This window comes from Ascaphus truei, chromosome 15, assembly GCF_040206685.1.
Source record: "Ascaphus truei isolate aAscTru1 chromosome 15, aAscTru1.hap1, whole genome shotgun sequence".
Taxonomy (NCBI): domain Eukaryota; kingdom Metazoa; phylum Chordata; class Amphibia; order Anura; family Ascaphidae; genus Ascaphus; species Ascaphus truei.
In genome coordinates, this window is record NC_134497.1 from 15,272,917 (window position 1) to 15,299,947 (window position 27,031).

The window sequence follows — 27,031 nt, forward strand, 5'->3', positions numbered from 1 at the left end:
GAACGAATTGACCTGCAGCTATACAGTTCTTTAGGTAATTAGAGATTGCCCACATGAAACTATTGAAGTAAAAAAATAAATAAAAATTAAAAAAAAGACTGAACTGCAGCTTTAATAAACAAGTTAAAAAGCAGGGGTCCCAGTACCAATCCCTGAGGTACTCTACTCAACTTTAGCCCAACGTGAAAAAGTTCCATGTACAACAACTCTCTGTTGTCTAGCCTTCAACCATTTTCAATTCACGTGCAAATATTGTTAATAGTTTGGCTATTACTGAACTTAACTCCTTAAGAACTCTTAGATGTATGCCATCGGGGCCAGGTGCCTTATTAACTTTAATTTTATCACAGCGCCTATGAACTTCTTCCTCAGTTAACCAATTGTTCATTAATATGGAGGTTGTGGCTTCCTCCTGCGGCACTACTATTGCGATCGATTCTTCCCTGGTAAAAACAGAGGCAAAGAATTTGTTTAATACCTCTGCTTGTTCCTTCTCTCCAATAATCTGCCTGCCCATCTCACACTGAAAGGGCCCTATATTTTCCTTTTCTCATTTTTTTGTTGGGTTGACCTTATTTTCTAATGCAATCCCTTTTATCATTATTCATTTTTGCTCATGTGATTGCCCTTTTGCAACTTTTGTTACATTCCTTATAAGTCTGATAAGATGCCCCCGTCCCTTCTCACTTTAAGAATGCCGTATTAGCTACTAATAGCGTAAAAACCTGTTTAGGCTTAAAAATATATCTGGTCTAACTCTACACTTGATACAAACAGCGCTGGAAATCAAACAGTAATCCAGTTGCAGTTGGATTAACTACAAGTACAAATAGCTCCGACTTGATGAATAACTATATAGATTATCAGAGATATCTCACCATCTACCCGGTCTCCAGTCCTACTCTATCAGAATATAGAATACTTAACGGTGAATCAATCAGTTGAAGTTGCATTAAAGTCAACACAATTACCTATTGGCTTATGTATTTCAATTTTATATGACTTAGGGAATCTGAGCGGTCTATTAGTTCCAATAATTTTTATTTAACACCCGTATCTGTTGATAAATGGCAGTGATACCACCATCTGACCCATCTCTAATTATTAATCGTGATTTTTGCTACGTGGGTTGCAAGTTGGCACACTTACATAGGGGGCAAAACCAGGGGTTCCGGATAATGTTCTGCTTTTTTTGCACCACTCACATTTTTCTCCAGCGTGCAAAATCTTCTTGCGAGTTTCGTCAAAAACCAAAATCCACGGTACAACTTGTCTTTTTTTAGACTCAAACCCAATACACAGGATCCCGGGTGTAGCTCTGTTTGATATAAACGTTACATTTGCTTTGCTATTATTCTGCTAATGTCTAGAATTTAGAACAGAATGTGTCTACTTCAGCAGTTTTGCTAATGATACTGCTGGTCATTTCAGTAGCACAGGGAACATTTCATGCATGGCAGGGTAACGGACAGCTAAATGCTTTATCTAATGAGCCATGGCGCTCATCTTCAAAGCTACTTTAGCACGGGAGTGTGTGTGTGGTGTGTGTGGTGTGTAAAAACAAAAATGACCAATGTTAACACTTTATTGTTGTAAAAAGAACTATTTACTATGCAGACTACGAACTAAACTTGTACATTTTAAGTGTTTATTACTTTCAAACTTGTAATTACCATGCTGATGAATAAAGCCATGCAAAGGGGTATTTTAAAGGAGGGTAACTTGTTGTTGTTCATGTTCTGATTATATCGTAAGATTTTGAAGGGGGGGACAAAAAAAATATATATAACTATGCATATATAATCACAACTGAAATATATTATGTAAGCAGATGTGTGTCTTTCCATGCGTATACAACGTTCTCCCATCGGCCCCTTTAATATGGCAAGAAACAGGATAACATGCAGTTAACAATGGATTCGGTTCATGGAAGTTTATGCATATTTCACTGTGCATTAACCAGCTTCTCAACATACTGAATATATTGAACCAATCAATGTTTAATTACATAAGTATATGGCATTGGCACTACAATGTTGAGGTGTTTTGGAGACTTCCAACAAACACTTGTGCACAGTCATAGGATACGACACGGCTTAAAAGACTGGCTAGCAACAAACTGGAAGTAACATCACAGCGCACTTCCATTAGAAACAACCAATGGAGGGTACCATTATACAGGTGGGACGTGGCAACATCTCATGCATTTCCTGCTACGTACTGCCCTCGCTCCGGTTACGAAACCCCTGCTCCTCCTGTATGATCATGGCTGTTTATTATAAAGGAATAGCACATTGAACACATCTAGCAGGTTCTTACTGTGCCTTTGAAGAGTGAGCCTGTGGTGTTCAGTAGACAATGTTCCATCCAATAGCAAACATTTCTGGGCCCAGATTCACCAAGCTTGCGCTAAGCCTTCTCCTCCTCCTCCGTTGAGGAATGGAGCCACTCGTGCGAGTGGGTTTTTTGGTGTGCGACAAGGTGCGAGCTGTGAGTAAAGCTTTTGCCGCATTCGAGGCAGCCGTACGGCTTCTCCCCGGAGTGCGCTCGCTGGTGTATGACCAGGTTGGAGCGGTGCGTGAAGCTTTTGCCGCATTCCGTGCAGACGTAGGGTCTCTCTCCCGTGTGAACTCGCTGGTGCGTCACAAGATTCGAGCTGATGCTGAAACTCTTCCCACAGTCTATACAACTATATGGCCTCTCTCCGGTGTGGACTCTCTGATGTGTCACCGCATTGGAGCTGGTGCTAAAGCTCTTACCACATTCTGTGCACACGTATGGTTTTAACCCCGTATGGACTCGAAGGTGCGCGACAAGATTAGATCTCTGCGTAAACTTTTTGTCGCACACAACACACGCGAACGGCTTTTCTTGCATGTGGGATCTGTCATGAGCTTTATAAATGGGTTTTTCTTCTACGTTTTCCTCAGCTGCCTTGCACCTAAACTCTGGTACCTCTAGGTTCTGGTGCATCCTTAATGCCGTTTGGCTACCTTTGCTGATTGTTTTAATGTATTTTGCCCCCTTGTGCTCTACTTGATGATTGACATGGGTGGTGCCGGCACTGTCTGTTACATATGATTTGGTCCCAGTGGACGAGGTTCTTGCCGAGTTTCTCAGTTTCCTCCCTGGTTTAGTCGCGTTCCTGCAGTTCCCTCCCAGCTCACTGTGGGAAGCAGTATCGCAGTCGTCCATCGTGCCGTCTGATGGAATTCAAAATTGATGGATTCTTATGCTATAAAGAATAAGAAAACAGGATTTATCCACAGCGTAATGATTACTACTTAAGCACATTCCAGTATTTTGTTGTAATTTATTAGTAGACTGTTTTTTTTTTTTTTTTACATGTATCGTCTTGGCTGAAAATATAAATAAAAAAAAGTTTTTCTATGACGCCAAATAATTATTGAACAGAACACGGTACCCATGCTGGAAACATTACTGTAGATGACCATATCCAGTTGTCATTCCACTCACCTTGACAAAGAGTGTCACCCTGCCGAAACGTTGGAATTTTGGCTTAAATAAATTGTTGCGATTAAGTCCGTGCCCCGGCTTCTTCTGGAGCACCTGTTACCTATTCTGGGACCTGTGGGTGCCCAGTGTCTTACAGTGCCCCGGCAGCTAAGTACCCACTTCAAACCCTTAAATTGCATGCCTGCATCACGTCACTAAATCAGTAGTCCTCACAATGACTTACGATCATAGTGGATGCATTAAAGATACACATTAAATGGGGAAAATGTAGATGTAAGTCGCCAGTTTATTCTTGCATCCCAACTGCATAACCTTACATGTATCTGTATTAAACCTCATCTGCCGTTTACCTGCCCACGTTTCCAGTCTCTCCAAGTCCTTCTGGGAGAGCAATTACATCCTGCTCTGATTCTACTACCTTACACAATTTAGTATCATCAGCAAAGATGGAGACTTTGCTCTCGATGCCAACCTCAAGGTCATTAATAAACAAGTTAAAAAGCAGGGGTCCCAGTACCGATCTCTGAGGTACTCCCCTCACAACTTTACTGCATTACCCTGGTCTCAATTCCTACTTACCTCCTCAAAGAAACTAATAAGTGCACGGTGTTTGGCTCTCAGCATGGGGTTACCTTGACTCAGGCGGCTGGGCGATGATGTAGCAAAGATGAAAAATACTGGGCGCCAGGAACTGTTGTAGTACAACTGTCTTTTATTCGTGTCCCTAGACACGGGGACCGCTCACAGGCACGTGACAACGTTGTACTAGTTTTATAACAGACATACATCAATATGGGGCTTACATTGGTGTACACTCTTTAACACTCAAATGACGTTACGTTGACTTGGATGCTTTACTTGTGTGGGAGCCGGCCCCCCTTTGTTGCTTCGAGATCATCATTGGTATTACCCCAGTTACTAAAACCAGAGACATAACATAAAACACAGACAAAGCTCAGTTTTTAGCACATCTAGTGAGACTCATACACGGTACAGTGCCTAAATATATATGGATAAATATCTAATAAGTAAATGGTCATTCTTCCTGTTATTAAACAGGTTATTAAGAATTTATATTAGCGTTAGGGACCCCTGATATGTGGTCTGCCTTGGCGTTGGCTCAGGGGCTTACAACAATTTTGGCCAAAAATGTCAAACTAAAAGACCATTTACTTATTAGATATTTATCCATATATATTTAGGCACTGTACCGTGTATGAGTCTCACTAGATGTGCTAAAAACTGAGCTTTGTCTGTGTTTTATGTTATGTCTCTGGTTTTAATGCATATTGCCATGCTCAGTAGCACTCCTCTGACACTCATATGCTTATATATATGTTGTGGGTATTTTGGGGGTTTAATAGGAGCTTGTTTGGTGTCCAGTATGTATTACCCCAGTTACACTAGGCCTACACGGGAATCCTTTGGCCTGTTTGGGACCTGCCACTTCCATACACACAGACAGGAATATTAATGCGGATCCGCGGTTAGAGCCGATCCGCCGACACCCGGGAGCCCTCTTTCCTGAGGCCCTCTGTGGCGTGGCTTTTCCCATCTTTTAGATATGTTGGACTCCATTAGCCTTCTTCGTACATCCCAACTTAAAACGGCATTGACCCCATCTACAACATAATAAACCAGGGAAACCTGGTCTGTGCTATTACTTTATGAACATCCCAATGTACTCTCCCCATAGCTCCTCTCCTCTTGTCCTCTGGGAACCTCACCTCCAGACCCTTCCCCCTATCTTTTATATACCTTCTGACATCACTATCCCCATGGCAACACAGGGTGGGGCTCAACGCACACTATCAACTCTTCACAGCAACTTGATACCCCCATCGAGTCACTAGGTTAGTTTTGCATGACCTATCCTTCATGTGGAACACGGGGAAGCTACTTGAAGGTTTAGTACTGGATAATATTCAGGAATACCTAATGGAAAACAAAAAATTGTCAGTCAGCATGGATTTATTACGGACTAGCTGAGAGACCCGGCGTTGCCCGGGATGTAATGTTCCCGTTCCTCTCTCTCCTCCCCCCTCTCTCTGTTTGTCCCCCATTCACATCAATCCAGTCCCCCCCCTCCCTCCCTCCTTTACAGCTTCATGTAGCGTGTGTGCGTCAGTCACTGTGTGTTTGCTCGCGCGTCAGTGAGTCTGAGGCAGAAACACAAACACACACAGACTGACTGACGCACACACAGTCAGTGTGTGCCTCAGTCAGTGTGTGCGTGCGTCAGTCAGGCTTTGTGTGCGCGTCAGTCAGTGTGTGCGTGCGTGCGGCAGTCAGTCAGTGTGTGCGCGCGGGGCGTCAAAGGCAGGGGGGGGGCGTCAAAGGGAGGGGGGGGGGCGTCAAAGGGAGGGGGGGGGGCGTCAAAGGGAGGGGGGGGGGCGTCAAAGGGAGGGGGGGGGGGCGTCAAAGGGAGGGGGGGGGCGTCAAAGGGAGGGGGGGGGGCGTCAAAGGGAGGGGGGGGGGCGTCAAAGGGAGGGGGGGGGGCGTCAAAGGGAGGGGGGGGGGGCGTCAAAGGGAGAGCGTCAAAGGGAGGGGGGGGGCGTCAAAGGGAGGGGGGGCGTCAAAGGGAGGGGGGGGGGGGCGTCAAAGGGAGGGGGGGGGGGGGCGTCAAAGGGAGGGGGGGGGGGGCGTCAAAGGGAGGGGGGGGGGGGCGTCAAAGGGAGGGGGGGGGGGCGTCAAAGGGAGGGGGGGGGGCGTCAAAGGGAGGGGGGGGGGCGTCAAAGGGAGGGGGGGGGGCGTCAAAGGGAGGGGGGGGGGCGTCAAAGGGAGGGGGGGGGGGCGTCAAAGGGAGGGGGGGGGGCGTCAAAGGGAGGGGGGGGGGCGTCAAAGGGAGGGGGGGGGCGTCAAAGGGGGGGGGGGGGGCGTCAAAGGGAGGGGGGGGGCGTCAAAGGGAGAGGGGGGGGCGTCAAAGGGAGAGGGGGGGGCGTCAAAGGGAGAGGGGGGGGCGTCAAAGGGAGAGGGGGGGGGCGTCAAAGGGAGAGGGGGGGGGCGTCAAAGGGAGAGGGGGGGGGCGTCAAAGGGAGGGGGGGGGGGCGTCAAAGGGAGGGGGGGGGGGCGTCAAAGGGAGAGGGGGGGGGCGTCAAAGGGAGAGGGGGGGGGGCGTCAAAGGGAGAGGGGGGGGGCGTCAAAGGGAGAGGGGGGGGGCGTCAAAGGGAGAGGGGGGGGGCGTCAAAGGGAGAGGGGGGGGGCGTCAAAGGGAGAGGGGGGGGGCGTCAAAGGGAGAGGGGGGGGGCGTCAAAGGGAGAGGGGGGGGCGTCAAAGGGAGAGCGTCAAAGGGAGGGGGGGGGGGCGTCAAAGGGAGGGGGGGGGGCGTCAAAGGGAGGGGGGGGGGCGTCAAAGGGAGGGGGGGGGGCGTCAAAGGGAGGGGGGGGGGCGTCAAAGGGAGGGGGGGGGGCGTCAAAGGGAGGGGGGGGGGCGTCAAAGGGAGGGGGGGGGCGCCTCAAAGCCATGGATTCCTCCCCCTGCATTTCCTGCAGTGGACAGGAGGGGGGGGGGGCAGTGGACAGGAGGGGGGGGGGGCAGTGGACAGGAGGGGGGGGGGCAGTGGACAGGAGGGGGGGGGGGCAGTGGACAGGAGGGGGGGGGGGCAGTGGACAGGAGGGGGGGGCAGTGGACAGGAGGGGGGGGCAGTGGACAGGAGGGGGGGGCAGTGGACAGGAGGGGGGGGCAGTGGACAGGAGGGGGGGGCAGTGGACAGGAGGGGGGGGCAGTGGACAGGAGAGGGGGGGGCAGTGGACAGGAGGGAGGGGGCAGTGGACAGGGGGGGGGGCAGTGGACAGGAGGGGGGGGGCAGTGGACAGGAGGGTGGACAGGAGGGGGGGCAGTGGACAGGAGGGGGGACAGGATGGGGGACAGGAGGGGGGACGCAGTGGACAGGAGGGGGGACGCAGTGGACAGGAGGGGGGACGCAGTGGACAGGAGGGGGGACGCAGTGGACAGGAGGGGGGGGCAGTGGATAGGAGGGGGGGGCAGTGGACAGTGACACACACACACACACACACACACACACACACACACACACACACACACCTCAGTTGATGCGCCCTTTCTCAGTTCCGTTTGGCGCCGGAGGTGGGGAGCGACACCTACCTGTACTTCCGGGCGCCGCCACCGTCTGACTCGGCGCCGCGAGGGAGGAAGGGGGTCCGCCATCTTACGCGCCGCGTGGCAGCTGCGGGAAGCGAGGTGATTTGGAGCGGGGAGGGGGGAGGGGTGATTTGGAGCGGGGAGGGGGGAGGGGTGATTTGGAGCGGGGAGGGGGGAGGGGTGATTTGGAGCGGGGAGAGGTGATTTGGAGCGGGGAGAGGTGATGCCGCTGGGGAGGGGGAAGAGGTGATGCCGCTGGGGAGGGGGAAGAGGTGATGCCGCTGGGGAGGGGGAAGAGGTGATGCCGCTGGGGAGGGGGAAGAGGTGATGCCGCTGGGGAGGGGGAAGAGGTGATGCCGCTGGGGAGGGGGAAGAGGTGATGCCGCTGGGGAGGGGGAAGAGGTGATGCCGCTGGGGAGGGGGAAGAGGTGATGCCGCTGGGGAGGGGGAAAAGGTGATTTGGAGAGGGGAGAGAGGGGTGTGTGTGTGTGTGTGTGTGTGTGTGTGTGTGTGTGTGTTTTTTTTTTTTTTTTGGACCTTTGGCCCGTCACTCCGCCTCAGGCCAATGAGAGGTGTGGGGGGCGGGCCAAGGGGGTGGTGTGAGTGTGTGAGGCCAATGAGAGGTGTGCGGGGGCGGGCGGGCCAAGGGACCAATGAGATTGCCGCTAGGGACACCGGACATCCAGCAGGCAGGCATGCATGCAGGCAGGCAGGCAGGCAAACATACAGTGCTTTCACTAATATAGTATAAGATAGGTCATGCCAAACTAATAACCTCGTTAATTTCTTTGAGGAGGCAAGGTAATGCAGTTGAGGTGGTCTACTTAGATTTTGTAAAGGCTTTTGATACGGTTCCACACAAGAAGTTGGTGTACAAAATAAAGCAAATTACTTGGTAAAAATATTTGCACCCGGATTGAAAACTGGTTGAAGAATAGACAGAGATAAATTGAACTTTTTCAGGTTGGGCTAAAATTGTGAGTGGAGTACCTCAGGGATCGGTACTGGGACCCCTGCTTTTTAACTTGTTTATTAATGACCTTGAGGTTGGCATAGTGTCCATCTTTGACACTAAATTGTATAAGGTAGTAGTATCAAAGCAGGATGTAATTTCTCTCCAGAAGGACTTGGAGACTGGAAACTTGGGCAGGTAAATGGCAGATGAGGTTTAATACAGATAAATGTAAAGTTATGCATTTGGGAAGCAAGAATAAACAGGCTACTTACAAATTAAATGGGGGATAAATTAGGAGAATCCTTGATGGAGAAGGTTTTAGTAGTGCTTGTGCAGTAGCTGCAAAAGGCAAACAAGATCTTATCTTGCATTAAACGGGCAATGGATGGAAGGGAAGTAAACATAATTATGCCCCTTTACAAAGCATTAGTAAGACCACACCTTGAATATGGAGTACAATTTTTGGGCACCACTCCTTAGAAAATACATTATGGAACTAGAAAGAGTGCAGAGAAGAGCCACCAAATTAATAAAGGGAATGGATAATCTGATTTATGAGAGGCTAGCTAAATTAGATTTGTTTACATTCATTAGAAAAGAGGCGTCTAAGAGGGGATATAATAACTATATAAAAATATATTCGAGGACAACAGAAGGAGCTTTCAAAAGAACTATTCATCCCAAGGACAGTACAAAGGACTCTGGGCCATCCCTTAAGGTTGGAGGAAAAGAGATTTCACCAGCAACAAAGGAAAGGGTTCTTTACAGTAAGGGCAGTTACAGTGTGGGTCATTACCCATGGAGACTGATGGCAGATACAATAGATATGTTCAAAAATAGGTTGAACATCTTTTTAGAAAGGAAAGGTATACAGGGATATACCAAATAAGTAAACATGGGAAGGATGCTAATCCAGGCAGTAATCCGATTGCCAATATTTGGAGTCAGGAAGGAATTTATTTTTCCCCTTATCAGATGATATTTCACTGGCATTTTTGGTTTGCCTTCCTCTGGATTAATAATATACTGTAAGTACAGATATACTTTATCCTATATGTCATCTAAATGTAGCATAGGTTGAACTTGATGCATGTATGTTTTTTTTTCCTACCTCATCTACTATGTAATTTTGTTTTATTCATTAGGTATTCCTGAATATTATCCCATACTAAACCTTAAAGTAGCTTCTCCACTATTAAATGTCAGGCTTACAGGTATGTAATTCCCTGGCTGTGATCTAGCTCACTTTAATACAAGCACCAAGTCTGCTTTATTCCAATCTTGTGGTACTGTGCCTGTGGAAATGGAGTCTATGAATATTAAAATGTAATTGTTTGGCTATTACTTAACTTTGCTCATTAAGAACTCTTGGATGTATGCCATCGGGGGCCAGGTGCCTTATTTACTTTAATTTTATGAAGCCGCCTATGCACCTCTTCCTCAGTTACCCAATTGTTCGTTAATACAGAGGTTGTGGCACTATTTTTGCAATTGATTCTTCCCTGGTAAACCCAGAGGCAAAGAATGTGTTTAATATCTCTGCTTTTTCCTTATCTCCAATAATCTGCCTACCCATCTCACACTGAAAGGGTCCTATATTTTCTTTTCTCATTTTTTGTTATTAAGGTACTTAAAGAACTTTTTAGGGTTCATCTTCCTTTCTATTGCAATCCTTTTTTCATTATCCATTTTTGCTAATTTAATTGCCCTTTTGCAACTTTTGTTACATTCCTTATCATTCTGATACGATGCCTCCGTCCCTTCTGACTTAAAGAATCTAAACGCCTTCCTCTTCTTGTCCATTTCCTCCCCTACCTGTTTATTTAGCCACTGTGGTTTAGAACAGTTTTTTATATTTACGACCCAAGGGTATACACGGATAGGTGTGCTTCTCTGACGATGTTTTAAGCCGCAATAACGAGATGCTCCTTAGCAGGAGTGGAACAGCTGTCGGGTACGTCCTTATTTGCGATGTTGTGAACGCTCTTAGAGTGAGATTAAGCTGGGGATATTACAGTGATTAATGAATGACAGGCAGAGCTGGCTGGGAATGTCAGTGATTCTAAGCAGACTAGAACTGGATAGCAGCCACTAGGTTTTATTAACTTCCTTCTGCAGCCGCATTTATTGCAGCCGCAGTGATGATATGGAGCTGGCTATGCTGTGCGTACGGTGTTAACCTTCTGCGACTTGTTCTAACCCATGATTAATGTGCTCTCTCTAGGGTCTCTCAGTGCGAGAGAGTCATTTAGAGCACTGACTGCAGACAACAGTTACCTTGTTCCATGAACTCCTTATGCACTGCAGTCCTATCACACTGAGCTGGCTATGTAGTGTTTGTCCCACTCTAGCCTGCTTTTACTCACATGATTGTTCCTAACCCCCACAGGGACTATACCTTCCATGGGGTTTGCAGCACCAGACACATTAACCCTATCCAAATGGAGGGATCGTTCTCACTGTACACTACCCCGGACTCCCACGTATTTTAGTGGGAATTATTTTAAGCTCCTTGTTTTGGTGATATAGGGTTTTACTTTATATAATTAAATGCCAAGTTTTATTTAAGTGAATTTCGTTGAGGAGTATCGCCCTTTTCACATTGATACCATATTCACCGCTTTGCACCCACTATACAAATCACCACAGTATTTCTTGAGTATTTACACCAACACTGCAGGTCAGATTCTAGCAGCCTAGTTGAGCAACCCCCCCTCTTTGTTTTTGTACTGCCCATTTATCTTACACATTTTCCCCCTACACAACATATCATCCCATTTTATTCCTTGTAGATTATTCCGCAGTTTATGAAAAGTTGCCTTTCTAAACTCAAGTCTTGGTTGAACCCAGGTGATGTGGTTTTTGATAATTTATCGCTTCTACATTCTTTGATGATATTAACAAAATCTAGTAATGCCCCCTCCCCTGGTTGGTTCCTCAATAAACTTGGGTCATATAATAGTCTTAGCACCCCCAAAAACTTGTTTCCTTCAGTTGTAACGCTAATCTCATTGCTCCAGTCTATGTCTGGATAATTAAAATCACCCATTATGCAAACATGACCCAGTTTTGATGCCTTCTCCATTTGCAACAGTATGTTGGCTTCCTCAATGCCAGATATTTCGTGGTTTATAGCATATCGCTACAAACATTTTCTATGTACTTCCTTTTTCTTTTTGTACCTCTACTGCTAATTTCTATCCACAAGATCTCTACTTTGTCATCACTCTCCATAAAACAGCTTCCCTTATAATAGGTTTTAAATCTAGTTTAACATAAACATACTCCACCACCTCTATTTGCTCGATCCCTCTGAAAAAAGGGAATAAACCTGTAATTTAACTGCCCAGTCATTCATGAGTTTCATCCCACCATGTTTCAGTAATGCCTGGAATATCATAATGCTCTTAATAAATAGATATTAATTCAAGCGCCCCCATCTTATCTGCCAGGCTTCTTGCATTAGGAAGCATTTATGTTTTTTTTCTGGCTGTACTATTTTAGCTGCATCAATTGGATTTAGTCTTTAGATGTTTAGTATTACAGGCATACCCCGCATTAACGTACGCAATGGGACCGGAGCATGTATGTAAAGCGAAAATGTACTTAAAGTGAAACACTCCCTTTTTCCCCACTTATCGATGCATGTACTGTACGGCAATCATCATATACGTGAATAACTGATGTAAATAACGCATTTGTAACAGGCTCTATAGTCTCCCCGCTTGTGCACAGCTTCGGTGCAGGTAGGGAGTTCAACTTTGCTGTTCAGGAAGTGCTGACAGGCGCATGCGTGAGCTGGCGTTTGACTATTGGGCGATATGTACTTACTCGCGAGTGTACTTAAAGTGAGTGTCCTTAAAGCGGGGTATGCCTGTATCTATATTTAATATGTCTCCCTGCTTGCCAAAGTCCCACTTGCCCCCCTTCTTACCCCCATGACCCCTTGCCATTTCCAAATTCCCATCTATTCTGTGTAGTTCCTTACGTTTCTCCCCCTCCATCAGTTTAAAAATCTCCTCTAAACCTAGCACAGACGATCCCTCTTCATTGAGGTGCAATCCGTCCCTACCATAAAAGATAGCACCTCTCAGAAAAGGAGTCCCAGTGCTCTAAAAACCCCAAACCCTCTTTCCTACACCCCTTTCTTAGCCATGCATTAACCGCCCTAATCTCCTACTGCCTTCCTGCGGTAGCGCATGGCACTGGTAGTATTTTAGAAAATACTGCCTTGGAGGTCCATGCCTTAAGCTTGCGGCCTAGCACCCTGAAATCATTTTTTTGGACTCTAACTTTCTCCAACGTTGTCATTGGTGCCAATGTGTACCAAGGCCACCATGCCAGTCCTAGTCCCTCCCAACATATTTACAATGTGCCAAATCTGAGCCCCCGTGAGACATCAAAGATGTTCGGTGCATGCGGCCATGGCAATAGATTGCCCACTCTACCCTCAATGGAGTCACTTACTACCACAGCCGTTGTTCAGAGTATTCCGAGTACCCCATGTGCTGGAGGAACTATTCCCCCTGGCTGCTAGAGGAACCAGTCTCCCCCAGCCTCTCCCTTCCAATCTGGCAAATCCATTGGGTTGGGACAGCTCGGAACTGGCCTGCCTCTTCCTCTTCCACCGGTTACCCAGATACCTACCTCTTCCTGGTCCGCTCTTACAGCTCCACCCTCTGCACCCCAGGCCTGCTCAGTGAGCACTAAACGCCTTTCAAGATTGCCAATGTCCCTCAATATTGCAAGTTGCCTCTTCAGATCAGCAATTGGAGACTCCAAAGAGACCACCCGCTCACACATCCAGGAAGCATACGGCTGTGGGAACAGCTGCTCCAAGTGCACACAGATGTGGCAAGATATGCATCGAGTGGCATTCTCAACCCTGCATATTGTTGCACTATAGAGTAGAACGTACTAACAAATCACTGTACTTCAATATACTGTACCTGGTTCCCCACCTTCCTTGTTCCAACGCCTTCTTGTGCCAACTCCACACTTAATACACACCTGCAATTCAGACACAGTTTAGCACACGCTTCGATAGAAGCCTCTGTTTTAAAGACAGGCACACACCAATCAGGTGTGTTAGGCAAGCAAGTAACTAAACCACACCCACTGCAGGCTCAAACAGGCAGGAGGAAAAAATACTCAATTCCCACACAATTAAAAATAAATTCACCCATTGTACACGCCCCAAGCCTCAATCATTGCTGCTAGTGTACACAGCACTTCCCTTCTTCTAACTCCACACTTAATACACAGCTGCACGTGAAACACAACTGCACTTTCAGTCGCACAGCTCAGCACACACAACTTTGATAGAGAAGTGCATCTATGTAGCAGACTTGGCAATAGTGCTCAATGTCAGTCAGGTAGTAGCAAAGAAAGGGCCAGATCCAGGTGTTTTCCCCCCTTGAGCTCAACGCAAATCTACAAAGCTAATTATATGCAAAAAAAAAATAACGTCCGTTGTATATCTCATTAGCAGAGGCGTAACTATGTTACGGTACACGTTCATTATTGGAAATGCTATATTAGTTGATAAAAATTGAATATTTGAAATATTAATATATTTTTACAAATATAATGTTTGTTTTTTTTAGGACAGGATTAAAGATAGATGTCTTCCTTACCTTTGTTGTAGTTCATGGAGTTATTCTGAGAGACTAGACTGGATGAGGAACACCGAAAGATCTTGGGCTGGTTGGAACAGGAGCTGTTGGAGATAATCTGATGGTCAAAATCCATTACATAGAATAATTAGTACACGGGGTAAAGAGATTGGGACAAACGCCAAGTCATTTTCATTCAAATTGCAATATGGAGACAGTTACTGTCAAGATATGGGACGATAGCTCTATTTTGGATAAACAATACGAAATGTGGCTATTTTGAAAGTGGAGGAATATTTTAATAAAGTTATACAGATGGAGACGCCCACCTTTCGTTGCAAACAGCATGTACCTGGTTGGGTGACAAAGCATTGCAGCAGCCGCGAAATTCAAACGGTATACAATGCAAATGGGACACCCATCCCAGAACCCCCCACTATTTACATATCAACGTTTCAGTGTAAGCATACACCTTCATCAGGACTAGATCAATAATTCAATAAAAAAAAAAAACATTCAATTATACTGTATTTCTGTTACACATCAATTGCACTACGAGATCACAGAAGCTACACCTGGAATACAAAATACGCACACACGCACGTGCCAAAGTACCAAGCACTTTAATAAAGTCTTCCGTTGCTTAAAGATTTTGATCACCAACTGCATGAAACAATGCGGTCCTCAAAATGGTTTAAGAGATTAGATCAAAACATTCCAGTTCTAGAGCGTTTTTTCTAGTGAGAATTGTAGAGGGAAAAGGAATCCTTTCATCTTTGATTTTAGGGTGACGCAGCTGTCCTCAATTGTGGGTAAAAGGCAAATAGTGGGTGTAACAGGATTTGTCATGTCATACAGTAATTAATATACAAAAGGGCAACACAGTAATGGAACGGAGATCTACAATTCTGGATTCCTAAAAAGGTTGTCACATTTGATCCATCTACAGTATAATGTTCCCTTAACATAGTGGTTTATATATTGTATAAACATTTATATGAATTAGCGCCTTATAAATTCTCGCTCCAGTTTCTTGTTATGAACCCCAAAAGCAGAAAGTCCCATCTCCAAAAACGTGTGTTATTATTGTGAGTTACTTGAAGACAAAAACCTACTCGGGTTAATTCTATGGGAGCAATAATAACATTTGTATGTGGTGCTTAAAAATCACATAATAACATAGAAAAAGGAGGTATAAATAGCACTTAAGCATTTCCAATTTTTCAGACCAAAAAATAAATAAATGTAAATTCTAATAAATTATACTCAAACAATTCACCAAGAAATTAATTTTTCCGCGAGTATAAGTTACAACTTCATAGAAGATATCTAAATAATAAATATATACAAAAAAAATGTGCAATACTGGCAAAAAGTGCAATATATAAAACTTGTTAGCATAATCCTTGTAGAGATTACACATGGTAACATTAGTTTACTGCAAACTGTGCACAGCGAGTTAATGATTTATCCATGGATGGATGTTAGGGAAGGATTGCAGATGAATGTATCCTATGGCACCCATAATGGTGTCAATTTTACACCTTCTGGAAGGGATAAGGTCACTGCAACGTACCAAGGGGCCTAATGTAAAACCCTCTCCAGACATACACTGCGTCTTCAGTTCTTGGTCTCTTGCTCAGTTAGTGGTGGAGGATGAACAGACTCTAGCAAGACACTGAGAAGTTGGGGGCAGAAGGCATGATGGAGAGCGATGGAGGAGGTAGATAATGATGCTAAAGATAAAGGAGTGTGGTGTTAGCGAGGGTGGTACACAAACGGCAAAAGCAGAGGAGGGAAGTGACTGATGGTGGAAGAGGCAATGAGGATTTGACCACTGGTGCTAGAATATCAGATAGTGGTGCAGGTGGTAGCAGCAGTGAATTGGGTGATGATGATGATCATGATAGTCAATCACTCTGAGCAGCAGGCAGCTGTGTCCACCACAACCAGTCTGGCACTAGTGCTCATCATATTAGCAGAACACTAGTCCGCTTTTCAGACATGCTATACTGTATATCCTATATTGTAAAGAAAAAGCCCTCATTGCCCCTTAGTTACATACAAGCCATGCTGCTGCCTGAGCTGCCATCACCGCCCACTAGGCGGTAGTACCCCACCACCATCAGTGGCAGTCACCAATGGCACCATTTTATATTTTAGTGCTTGAGAGGCTCTATAGGGAACACAAAAATCAGGGAATGACTACCTCATTCGGTTTACCAAAGTCTTGGCAGGAAGGTTCTCTAAAGCGCAAACTCGATCGATGAAATCAAGAGACATTGTGACTGCATAAGAATCAATGAATAATACTACTAATGTGGTTGAGAAATCTTAATATATAAAATCGAAAGGTTGGTACTAGCTGCGGTGAATCTGATTGGTCCTCAGCCTCTGGCCAAAGATTGGTGGCTCTATGACGTCACCCGGCTCTATGATGTCACCCGGCTCCCTCTCCCTCCCCCCCACCGGCTCCCGGACGGAGGGGAAGCGCGGCGCAGCCCTCCTGCCCCAGCCGCTAACGCTCACTTCCCTCCCGCCCCGGCGGGGGGACAGGCAGTGGGCAGGCAGCCTCCGGAAGACCCCCTTCCTCCTGCAGCTGCCCCTGGTAAGATGGCTGCGCACAGCGGACAGGCGGGGGGTGGTATTCAGTCAGGAAAGAGAGGGGGGGAGAGTTAGCAGGAGAGGGGGGGAGAGGGAGTCAGGAGAGAGGGGGGGGAGAGGGAGTCAGGAGAGAGGGGGAGGAGAGGGAGTCAGGAGAGAGGGGGGGGAGAGGGAGTCGGGAGAGAGGGAGTCAGGAGAGAGGGGGAGGAGAGGGAGTCAGGAGAGAGGGGGAGGAGAGGGAGTCAGGAGAGAGGGGGGAGGAGAGGGAGTCAGGAGAGAGGGGGGAGGAGAGGGAGTCAGGAGAGAGGGGGGAGGAGAGGGAGTCAGGAGAGGGGGGGAGAGAGGGTGGGAGAGAGAGGGAGTCAGGAGAGAGGGGGGAGGAGAGAGAGGGAGTCAGGAGAGGGAGTCAGGAGAGAGGGGGGGGGGAGAGAGGGAGTCAGGAGAGAGGGGGGGAGAGAGGGAGTCAGGAGAGAGTGGGGGGGGGGGGAGAGAGGGAGTCAGGAGAGAGGGGGGGGGAAGTCAGGAGAGAAGGGGGGAAGCCTGAACAGCTGTGAAGAGGGGGGGGGAAGGGAGTTGAGAGGGAGGATGGGGGAGGCAGAACATTACATCACGGGCAAGGCCGGGTATATCAGCTAGTACTTCACTATATTACTGTTTTGTTCTGCCTTTTGGGGAGGGGTCTTCCGCTCATTGCGATCTTGATAGAGTATACACTTTGTACAATAGTTGTAGTTGTCGTTGCGGTGGGGGTCTCTTGCCCCAGGCACTCTCACCTCCACTGAATAGGCACTGTGCTAAATTATGGCCAGGAGTAACGCTTCAATGGTCTCCCACTCTCAGGCCTCGTCTGTCCACATGTTCTCCCACTCTCAGGCCTCGTCTGTCCACATGTTCTCCCACTCTCAGGCCTCGTCTGTCCACATGTTCTCCCACTCTCAGGCCTCGTCTGTCCACATGTTCTCCCACTCTCAGGCCTCGTCTGTCCACATGTTCTCCGTGCTGTAATGGTAGCACTACTGGTGGTGATGTGGAACGTGGAGATGGCACTGATTGAAGACAATTGCCTGCCTGAGCAATCCTTGTCCGATGACTTCTCCAAGCTCTGGTGGTGGCTCTCCTAGGTGGTGGGGACGGTGGAGGTGCAATAGTGACAAAAGTTGGCGACTTCCTTCCCCCTACGAGTGGATTGCTCCTAAACCCTGCACAGTTTGCTGGGTTGACAAATTAAAATATTTTATAGACAGGATGAGGGGGACATCTTACAGTGAGGGAAGTGGTTTACCCTCATGAAACGGTGTCCTGTCTACTATCCTCCTCATCGCCACCACCAGAGCTATGAATACTACTACGCCCCTCGGTTGCGGCCTGACCCTTCCTTTCCTCCACAGCTCCTATCTGTACCCTTCTCCTCCTTAACTGGCACAATAGCAGAGGTAGCAAGAATACAACCAGTGCCACCATACGGAGGCCCTTCCAGCATGGTGCACACCACCTCACTCGTGTAGCTGGCACTCAAGACACTGGCTTGAACAACACATTTGGAGGGGGGAACCAGTGCCAGCAGCCCACCCTCCAATATCAGTCAATATACAGTACTGCGAAATGAAAGGACGGAGTAATTTGCTGCGTTGTGGTGGATTTAAGGGCAAGAGTGGGAAAGTATCCTCTCCCACCCTCTCCTGCTACTCACATGGTGACACTCCTGGTGCAACCACCACTAATAGTAGGAGGTGGTGGTGATAGCTTGGCAGGACCACCCAACTTTAAACTGGGGTGCCAGAGAGCCCAGACTTTCAAAGCCTTCCTGCCCCCCCCCCCCCCCCATCTCCTCAATAAAAAGAAAAGGGGGAAAAAAAAAAAACTATGTAGACTTTTTCTTCTAATTTTTAGATTTTTCGGAATAGAAAAACCGGTTAATATTTTTTCCACACAAAATAATGGTTTCAGCCCTTTGGATGTCCCATGACATAACTACCCCGTCATGGCGTCTGGCACGCCAGGGCCCCTCCCCCCCCCCATGACGTAGTAGTTACATCATACGCCATTTGCACGTTTTCATGGGGAGGTTGCGTTCTGCGCTCAAATCTTATCTGCCCGGCTGACTAGTAGCTAGTAGTAGATTATTAGGATTTAGAGTGCTGGTTAGGGCAAGAGAGACTAAACGGGTCTTTTATTTATCCGGCTGCTGGTTACACAAGGCTGAACACCCAGTCTCTACTTTTATCTTAATATATAAAATCGAAAGGTTGGTACTAGCTGCGGTGAATCTGATTGGTCCTCAGCCTCTGGCCAATCAGATTGGTGGCTCTATGACGTCACTCTCTCTCTCCCCCCCACCGGCTCCCGGACGGAGGGGAAGCGCGGCACGGCCCTCCTGCCCCAGCCGCCAACGCTCACTTCCCTCTCTCCCCGGCGGGGGGACCCCCTTCCTCCTGCAGCTGCCCCCGGTAAGTTGGCGGCGCACAGCGGACAGGCGGGGGGTGGTATTCAGTAAGGAGAGAGGGGGGGGGAGTTAGTCAGGAGAGAGGGTGGGGGAGAGAGTCAAGAGAGAGGGGGGGAAGCCTGAACAGCTGTGAAGAGGGGGGGGGGGAGTTGAGAGGGAGGATGGGGGAGGCAGAACATTACATCACGGGCAACGCCGGGTATATCAGCTAGTTATGAATAATAATAATAATAATATTAATTATTGTGCACGCTTTGAAAATTTACAATATTATATACAAGATATTAAAAACATTTAGTAGAGGTTGTTAAAAAGTAGTCCTGTAAAACCACTCCTATTCTTCTGCAAACGTGTAGAGACTAACCAATGATGTCGACTGGTAGTTGAAGATGATCAACTATGCCGTTTTATGTGCCTTGAAACAAGCCTGTAATTTGTTATTGGTGTGATGGTTCCACGTTTATGTACCCCCCCCTCCCCCTCTACCCTATCGAAAACTTAAAACTATATGTACAAAAAAAACAAAACATTTAGGAGTTAGAAAAGCTTCCAGTGGGTAAAATGGGAATTTTAGGAAAGTGCTTGTTCACCCATAATTATGACTTAGGGCTGTTAAATACTGCGTGCGGCCGTGCGTGCCTATGCGAACGCGCATGCCGCATGCTTTTCCTGTCTATAGAGCCGGGAGCTGCAGGTAATGTATGTGTGTATATGTGTGTGTGTGTGTGTGTGTGTGTGTGTGTGTGTGTGTGTGTGTGTGTGTGTGTGTGTGTGTGCGAGTGAAAGGAAGTCCGAAATAAGATTTTTTTAAAGAAAAAAAAAGTTTAATAAATATTTTTCTTTTAGTTCTGCAATCATTGACACACACACACACACACACACACACGCGAAAAGATGATTTTCCTCATCTTCGCCGCTGTCTGTCGGCCCCCCTCTCCCTGCCGTGCGCGCGCGGCCCTTGTATGGAAAGGCTGACTCCCCCCCTCCCCCCCCCCCCAGATCCGATAAAACAATGGTGGTCAGGTATTGTGGAAATTATATATATTATCATTTTTTTCCCCAGATCGGCACATTATGGGAGGTGATATTGGGGTGAGGTCCCTGGTACACCGCCCCGGTGGGAAAACTTTGAAGGGGAGAGGCGATCTGATGATATACAGATAATCCCTGGTCTCTGTGCATTTCATTTCAAAGCTCTGAAGAACGGTTAAAGTCTAATTTCTTATGGTAGATTACCACATTACCCAACCACCATTGATCTTTGGATCTGATATGGGGGGGGGGGGGGGGTCATTTTTCCCATGGCAAGACTGCATTGTGTCTATATTGGAAACGTCCTGTGTTACATGATTATAAGCTCTTGAAATTTACATTTTCTGCAGTGTTTGCTTCTCCTTGTGACACTCGCTCTCCATTTTTTTTTTAAAGAAATATACACAACACTAACTGTTGGTGTGTAACATGCTGCTTTTATATTTCTGCCAGACATCCACACAGACGTCCAGACGCACACAGACGCACACGCCCTCCCCCCCCCCATTATGTCTCCCGCCTGCAGAGTGGAGCTTTTCACGCTCTATAGCTGGAGCGGGTGAGAAATGGGGCCCTCGGCAGCTGCTTAATCTGTTTTATATGGTACAGCCACCTGCAGTACGGATAACCCGTAGCGGAGCTTAGTAAAGCTCGCTGCTGTGTGTATCAAAGACCCCAGGCTGCACCACGGAGGCAAAGCAGCAACAGATTTATCAATGGCAAAAATAAAAAGATCCCTATGCTTTCAATGGGAATGTTTTTCCTACCAACCAGACTGGGATTTAGCAGAAACTTTGCCCAGTTTTCTAGCTGGGAAATTTGAATTAGTAAGGATACGCTAAGGCTGCGTCCCCACTAGCGCTGAGCGTGTGACGCTTGCGGTTTTTAACTTACATATATAGCTATATGCAAGTCCCCGCTCGGCGCTCAAGTAAACAAAAAACCTATACTTTCCCCCTGCGCTCACCTACCCGCAATGCCCCCCCCCCCCCCCCCCCCCATACATGCAGGACACCCGGGGACTAAGCCTTATAGTGCCAGTAACGTCAGGTTGCAGTCGCTGGAAAATTTAAATTGAGATGACTTCCAGCGATCAAGCCGTCGCTCCACCACGCCGTCGCGCCACGCTTACTATAAGCGCACGTGACCGCAGCAATGCATTTGTTGTCACGTGACGTCGCTGTCGCCGGCACTATAAGCGCAGCCCAACACCACAATAATACGCATTTAGAAACACACTGCAAATGACAAGAAAATAATACTATAGGAAATGTAACATTATTTGGGTAATATATTACAGTATTATATGACAGTCTAATTACTATAATAGTAACAAAAATAATAATGACAATTACACATATTAATATACTATGACATACAATAATAACAGATACAAGTAGCAATATAACCAGATACTCATCTGCTAAGAGTATATATCTGTTTGTCAAGAATGAAAACAAAACTTAGAAACATTTTCTGCTCCAAACCCGGTCACTAAAAGCCATTCTCCTACCTCCGCCAGCTGAAGCCCTTTGTGTTAAGAAGTTACGTGAGCTGGGCATTTAAATGGCCAATGACAAATCGGTGAGCCCGTGGGATTCTGGGACTTGTGGTTCTAATGTCTCCCATATTTACAGCCGGGCGCCTGGGATAGAACTACAAGTTCCATATGGCCGTGCGGGTTAACGGAGGAGACTAGCTGGCCCAAGCAGCCAATCGGCGAAGAGATTCTCTGCTGCTTCCAGTTTAAGGGTTGGGAGAAGAGGAGGGAAGATGCCAGAGAGATCTGGGAAAATGGGTTTAGGTAGGCCATTGTTAACATTATCATATGTAAAGAGGGTTAGGCTGCAAAGGTTTTTTTATTACACACACACACACACACACACACACACACACACACACACACACACACACACACACACACACACACACACACACACACACACACACACACACACACACACACACACACACACACACACACACACACACACACACACACACACACACACACACACACACACACACACACACACACACACACACACACACACACACACACACACACACACACTCTATATATATATATATATTTAAGTTATGGTGGGTGCCCCGGGCGAGTGGATTTAACCCCCGGGCGAGTAAATATTGGCCCAAGCAGCACACGTTTGGTACTAGGTGGCGAGTAGATTTTTTTGTGTGGCGAGTACATTTTTTGGTGATTTGTCAACCACTATAATATATATATATATATATATATATATATATATATATATATATATACTAGCTGAGAGACCCGGCGTTGCCCGGGATGTAAATGCGTAATAGGTAGTATTATTTATAAATCGTGGAACAATAGGTGACTGTTTGTTGTAAAGGTTGGATAATAATATTGAAAAGAAAGATGGAAGAAAATGTAATACGATGTTGTATAAAAATGGTTTATTGTAACCACACCACAGTACAATGTATATTTTGGTGCCATAAGTGATGTAAAAATCTGAGTAGTGTGTCCTGCTAGGGTGTGAGGCGGCGGGTGGCGCGTGGGTTGTGAGTGCTGTCTGCGAGTGGGGGTCCTGCTAGGGTGTGAGGCGGCGGGTGGCGCGTGGGTTGTGAGTGCTGTCTGCGAGTGGGGGTCCTGCTAGGGTGTGAGGCGGGGGAGGTGGTGGGAAGGGGGGGAGGGGTGAGGTGGTGGGGAGGAGGTGGGAAGGCGGGGGGTGGGAGGCGGTGGGAAGGCGGGGGGTGGGAGGTGGTGGGATGGCAGGGGGTGGGAGGCGGTGGGAAGGGGGGTGGGAAGGGGGGGGGGGAGGCGGTGGGAAGGGGGGGGAGGCGGTGGGAAGGGGGGGAGTGAGGCGGTGGGAAGGGGGGGAGTGAGGCGGTGGGAAGGGGGGGAGTGAGGCGGTGGGAAGGGGGGGGGAGGCGGTGGGAAGGGGGGGGGAGGCGGTGGGAAGGGGGGGTGGGAGGCGGTGGGAAGGGGGGGGAGGCGGTGGGAAGGGGGGGGAGGCGGTGGGACGGGGGGGAAGCGGTGGGAAGGGGGGGAAGGTGGGAGGCGGTGGGAAGGGGGAGGGGAGGCGGTGGGAAGAGGGGAGGCGGTGGGACGGGGGGGAAGCGGTGGGAAGGGGGGGAAGGTGGGAGGCGGTGGGAAGGGGGAGGGGAGGCGGTGGGAAGGGGGAGGGGAGGTGGTGGGAAGGGGGGAGGGGAGGCGGTGGGAAGGGGGGAGGGGAGGCGGTGGGAAGGGGGGGGAGGCTGTGGGAAGGGGAGGTGGTGGGAAGGGGGGGAGGGGTGAGGTGGTGGGAAGGGGGAGGAGGTGGGAAGGCGGGGGGTGGGAGGCGGTGGGAAGGTGGGGGGTGGGAGGCGGTGGGATGGCGGGGGGTGGGAGGCGGTGGGAAGGGGGGTGGGAGGCGGTGGGAAGGGGGGGGAGGCGGTGGGAAGGGGGGGAGTGAGGCGGTGGGAAGGGGGTGGGAGGCGGTGGGAAGGGGGAGGGGAGGCAGTGGGAAGGGGGAGGGGAGGCGGTGGGAAGAGGGGAGGCGGTGGGACGGGGGGGAAGCGGTGGGAAGGGGGGGAAGGTGGGAGGTGGTGGGAAGGGGGAGGGGAGGCGGTGGGAAGGGGGAGGGGAGGCGGTGGGAAGGGGGAGGGGAGGTGGTGGGAAGGGGGGAGGGGAGGTGGTGGGAAGGGGGAGGGGAGGTGGAGGGAAGGGGGGAGGGGAGGCGGTGGGAAGGGGGGGAGGGGAGGCGGTGGGAAGGGGGGGGAGGCTGTGGGAAGGGGAGGGGGGGAGGCGGGTGGGAAGGTGGGGGGTGGGAGGCGGTGGGAAGGGGGGGGTGGGAGGCGGTGGGAAGGGGCCCCTTCACACCGCCTCCCCCTCTTGTTAAAAATGGTTATTGAGGCAAAAAGTGACACTGTGTGCTCATTTGCATGTCATTTCCCAGAATCCCTTGCTGCAGTGGAAGTGCTGTATGCTGGGTGATAATGGGGAAAGGCGGGGTTGCAGACCTGCCTAAGACATGCAGATGAGCATACAGCTATATTTGCATATTTGCTTTCCTGTGGAGGGTTTTTGTCACTTTTTTTACTCACCATAACTTAACTCAGTATTATATATATATATATATATATATATATATATATACAGTGGTTGACAAATCACCAAAAAATCTACTCGCCACACAAAAAAAATCTACTCGCCACCTAGTACCAAACGTGTGCTGCTTGGGCCAATATTTACTCGCCCGGGGGTTAAATCCACTCGCCCCGGGGCGAGCAAATGTATAGTTTGTCGAACACTGTATATATATATATATATATATATATATATATAATATATATATATAATGTGAACTCCCTTGCGGGCCTCGGGCCAGAGGGAGGAAGAGACGGATGTCCTGAATCCTAACGGAGGAAGGCATCAATGTCCCTGGAGACCTAGGCTTTCGGGCTGAAACCTCCAGGGAAACTGGGCACCGAGGGGCGGGTCTGACTTCGGTTGGACAGTCCAAGGGCAAGCTCCCTATCCACTGAAGTGGACTGGGATCCGATGAGCGAGAGGGTGTACCCTCTCGTGAGGAAAAAAAAATAAAAATAAAAAAATATATATATATATATATATATATATATAATTTCAGATGAGTATAAGTTATTTCAAATAATATAATTAAATACTGGGAAGCAGCTCATACTGTTTCTCTTGCTGAATTTCACTGATCTAATATATTTGTATAACACATTATAATAAACTGGCGTGCAGCAAATAAAAATACCACGTGTGAGCGGCCTTCACGTCTCCGACAGGTAGTAAACTGGTGAAACATTTGCAAATAGTAATGACTTTCAAAGTGAATCTTTAATATGAAAAATGTCATGAATAGGTGATCGATGGTTTAAAAAAAAAAAAATCTCTGTTCTGCGTCCCCTTTGTATTAATTTCAATATACTGTATCTCACTGTATAAATGTGTTCAAACTCGTATGTGAAATGGAATGGGCATGTACGTATGTATATCTCTATTTATGTAGCGCCAAAAGTGTACTCCGCGCTTCACAAAGAATACAGTACAGGGAATTATAATAATACAATAAGTGTAGCAAAATCAGACAATAGGAAAGGAAATCCCTGCCCCGAAGAGCTTACAATCTAAGTGGACATGACATTTGTTTATCTCGGCTGTGCAAACTTTTTTTTGGTGCGCCCCCCCCCCCTGCCTGCTCTCGTCTTTTGATGCGCCCCCCTCCTTACCTCGCGCGGGGTCGTGTGACATCACGTACCATGGTAACCATGACGTCACATGACGCCGCGTTGCCATAGTCACATGTCCTGCAGCCGGCTGAATTTCGTTTAATTGAAATGCCTTGGGGAAGAGCGCGGGACCTCTGCAACCGCCCGCGCCCCGCAAAAAAATCTTGCACCCCCCAGTTTGCGCACCGCTGGTTTATCTTAAAGATAAAACAAATGTCCGGTTTTTACAACTTAAGTACTATACGGCACTTAAACTTTTTTAATGTTACTCATTTTTTCAGGTTTTATATTTATGCGCAAAAAGGGGTGAATGTAATGATGGCGATGGACATGCCGATATGAAAAAATGTATCATTGTTAATGGGAAAAACCAGAGACATTTGAATTTGTTGTTTATCGGCGCACTGCTGTTTTAGTTTCCAGACCCAACCTTGTGTTGCCTTTGTCTTGTACCTCTGACTGGGCTGTTGGAACAGGTTGAATTCAATATGAAGTGAGGGGACATTTCCATTTTTTTTTTAATCGGTTTTATCCAGAAGTGCACTGAACTAAACGCCAAATCCTTTGTATAATACAATAATAGATAAACATATAAGCGATTATCCATCTGTCAGGTTGTCTGTCTTTTGCAACCTTTCTGCTTCACAGTCATGATGTAAGTCTTATACAGCTCAATCCCCTTATAACGCTGTGCTTGGGGTCCAAAGAATCACATCGCGCTATAAGCGGATCACGTTAGAAATAATGTACAATTGTACGCATTGTACAATAAAGTATTTGAGACACCAATAATCGGTTGTAAAGTATTCATAAATACAAAAGCTGGGAGCCACGCTGGCATCGCGTAATAAGCGGATGCGCGTTGTAACGGATCGCGCTATAACGGGGTTGAACTGTAGTTATAAGTCATATAGCTCTACACGACTACTTTTCAGGAAAATGTTTGAATTGACAAATTTTGGCCTCAGAAACCGGTTTAGGCTTCACTTTCCCATGAGTAGTTGTGTTTATTCCATGGTCTCCTCCGGGAATCAGAATACTTTGCCGTCCACTTCAGTTGCATCTCACGGATGTGCGTGTGCAGTGCTACAAGTGCCTACACCTGCGTCGCCCAAAGGCGCCAGCCAAAGGGTGTCAGCCGTTTGCTGATGTTGCAGCTGCTCTGTTACAATCCAAAATACACCAACCTTCTCATCTCCTTGTGCTCTGTGTTTCCACTTACCCTCCCTTATGGATTGTAAGCTCCTTGGGGCAGGATCCACCTTTCCTATTGTATATCCATGTATGTTAATGTTTGTCATTTTATTGTTTTTTCGTCGAGAGGGAGGGAGAGAGAGAGTGTGTTGTGTCGCGTCACTGGACCAGTACATGCAGCAGGGCCCAGCAGAGACAGCACCTCACAGTGCAGAGAGAAGCAGGCAGACAGAGGCTACTACAGAGAGATTAGGGAGCCCAACTGTGCAGGAATTACACCAAGTTTGAGTGGATGATCTAACCCGCAAAAGATATAAACTGCAGTTATATTGCCATCACAGTTTGATCTTTGTGAAGCATCAGGCCTGCAACACACACAGT

At 47.8% G+C, this 27,031-nt stretch overlaps 1 protein-coding gene across 3 annotated transcripts; it reads right to left on the reverse strand.

Moving 5' to 3' along the window:
• Positions 1–1,043: 1,043 nt before the first annotated feature.
• LOC142466583 (uncharacterized) lies at positions 1,044–21,800 on the reverse strand. 3 transcript variants are annotated; one of them, XM_075571768.1, is made up of 4 exons: positions 21,741–21,800; positions 14,170–14,252; positions 13,483–13,543; positions 1,044–3,235 (listed from the first exon to the last, which is right to left on the reverse strand). In XM_075571768.1, the coding sequence occupies exon 4, from the start codon at positions 3,193–3,195 to the stop codon at positions 2,410–2,412; it is 786 nt and encodes a 261-aa protein (XP_075427883.1). In that variant the 5' UTR covers positions 3,196–3,235; positions 13,483–13,543; positions 14,170–14,252; positions 21,741–21,800; the 3' UTR covers positions 1,044–2,409. The 3 variants fall into 3 exon arrangements, with proteins under 3 accessions (XP_075427883.1, XP_075427881.1, XP_075427882.1); XM_075571766.1 differs by having other exon boundaries at positions 14,170–14,266; positions 21,741–21,795; XM_075571767.1 differs by lacking the exon at positions 21,741–21,800 and adding an exon at positions 15,725–15,786 and having other exon boundaries at positions 14,170–14,266.
• Between the last annotated feature and the right edge of the window lie 5,231 nt (positions 21,801–27,031).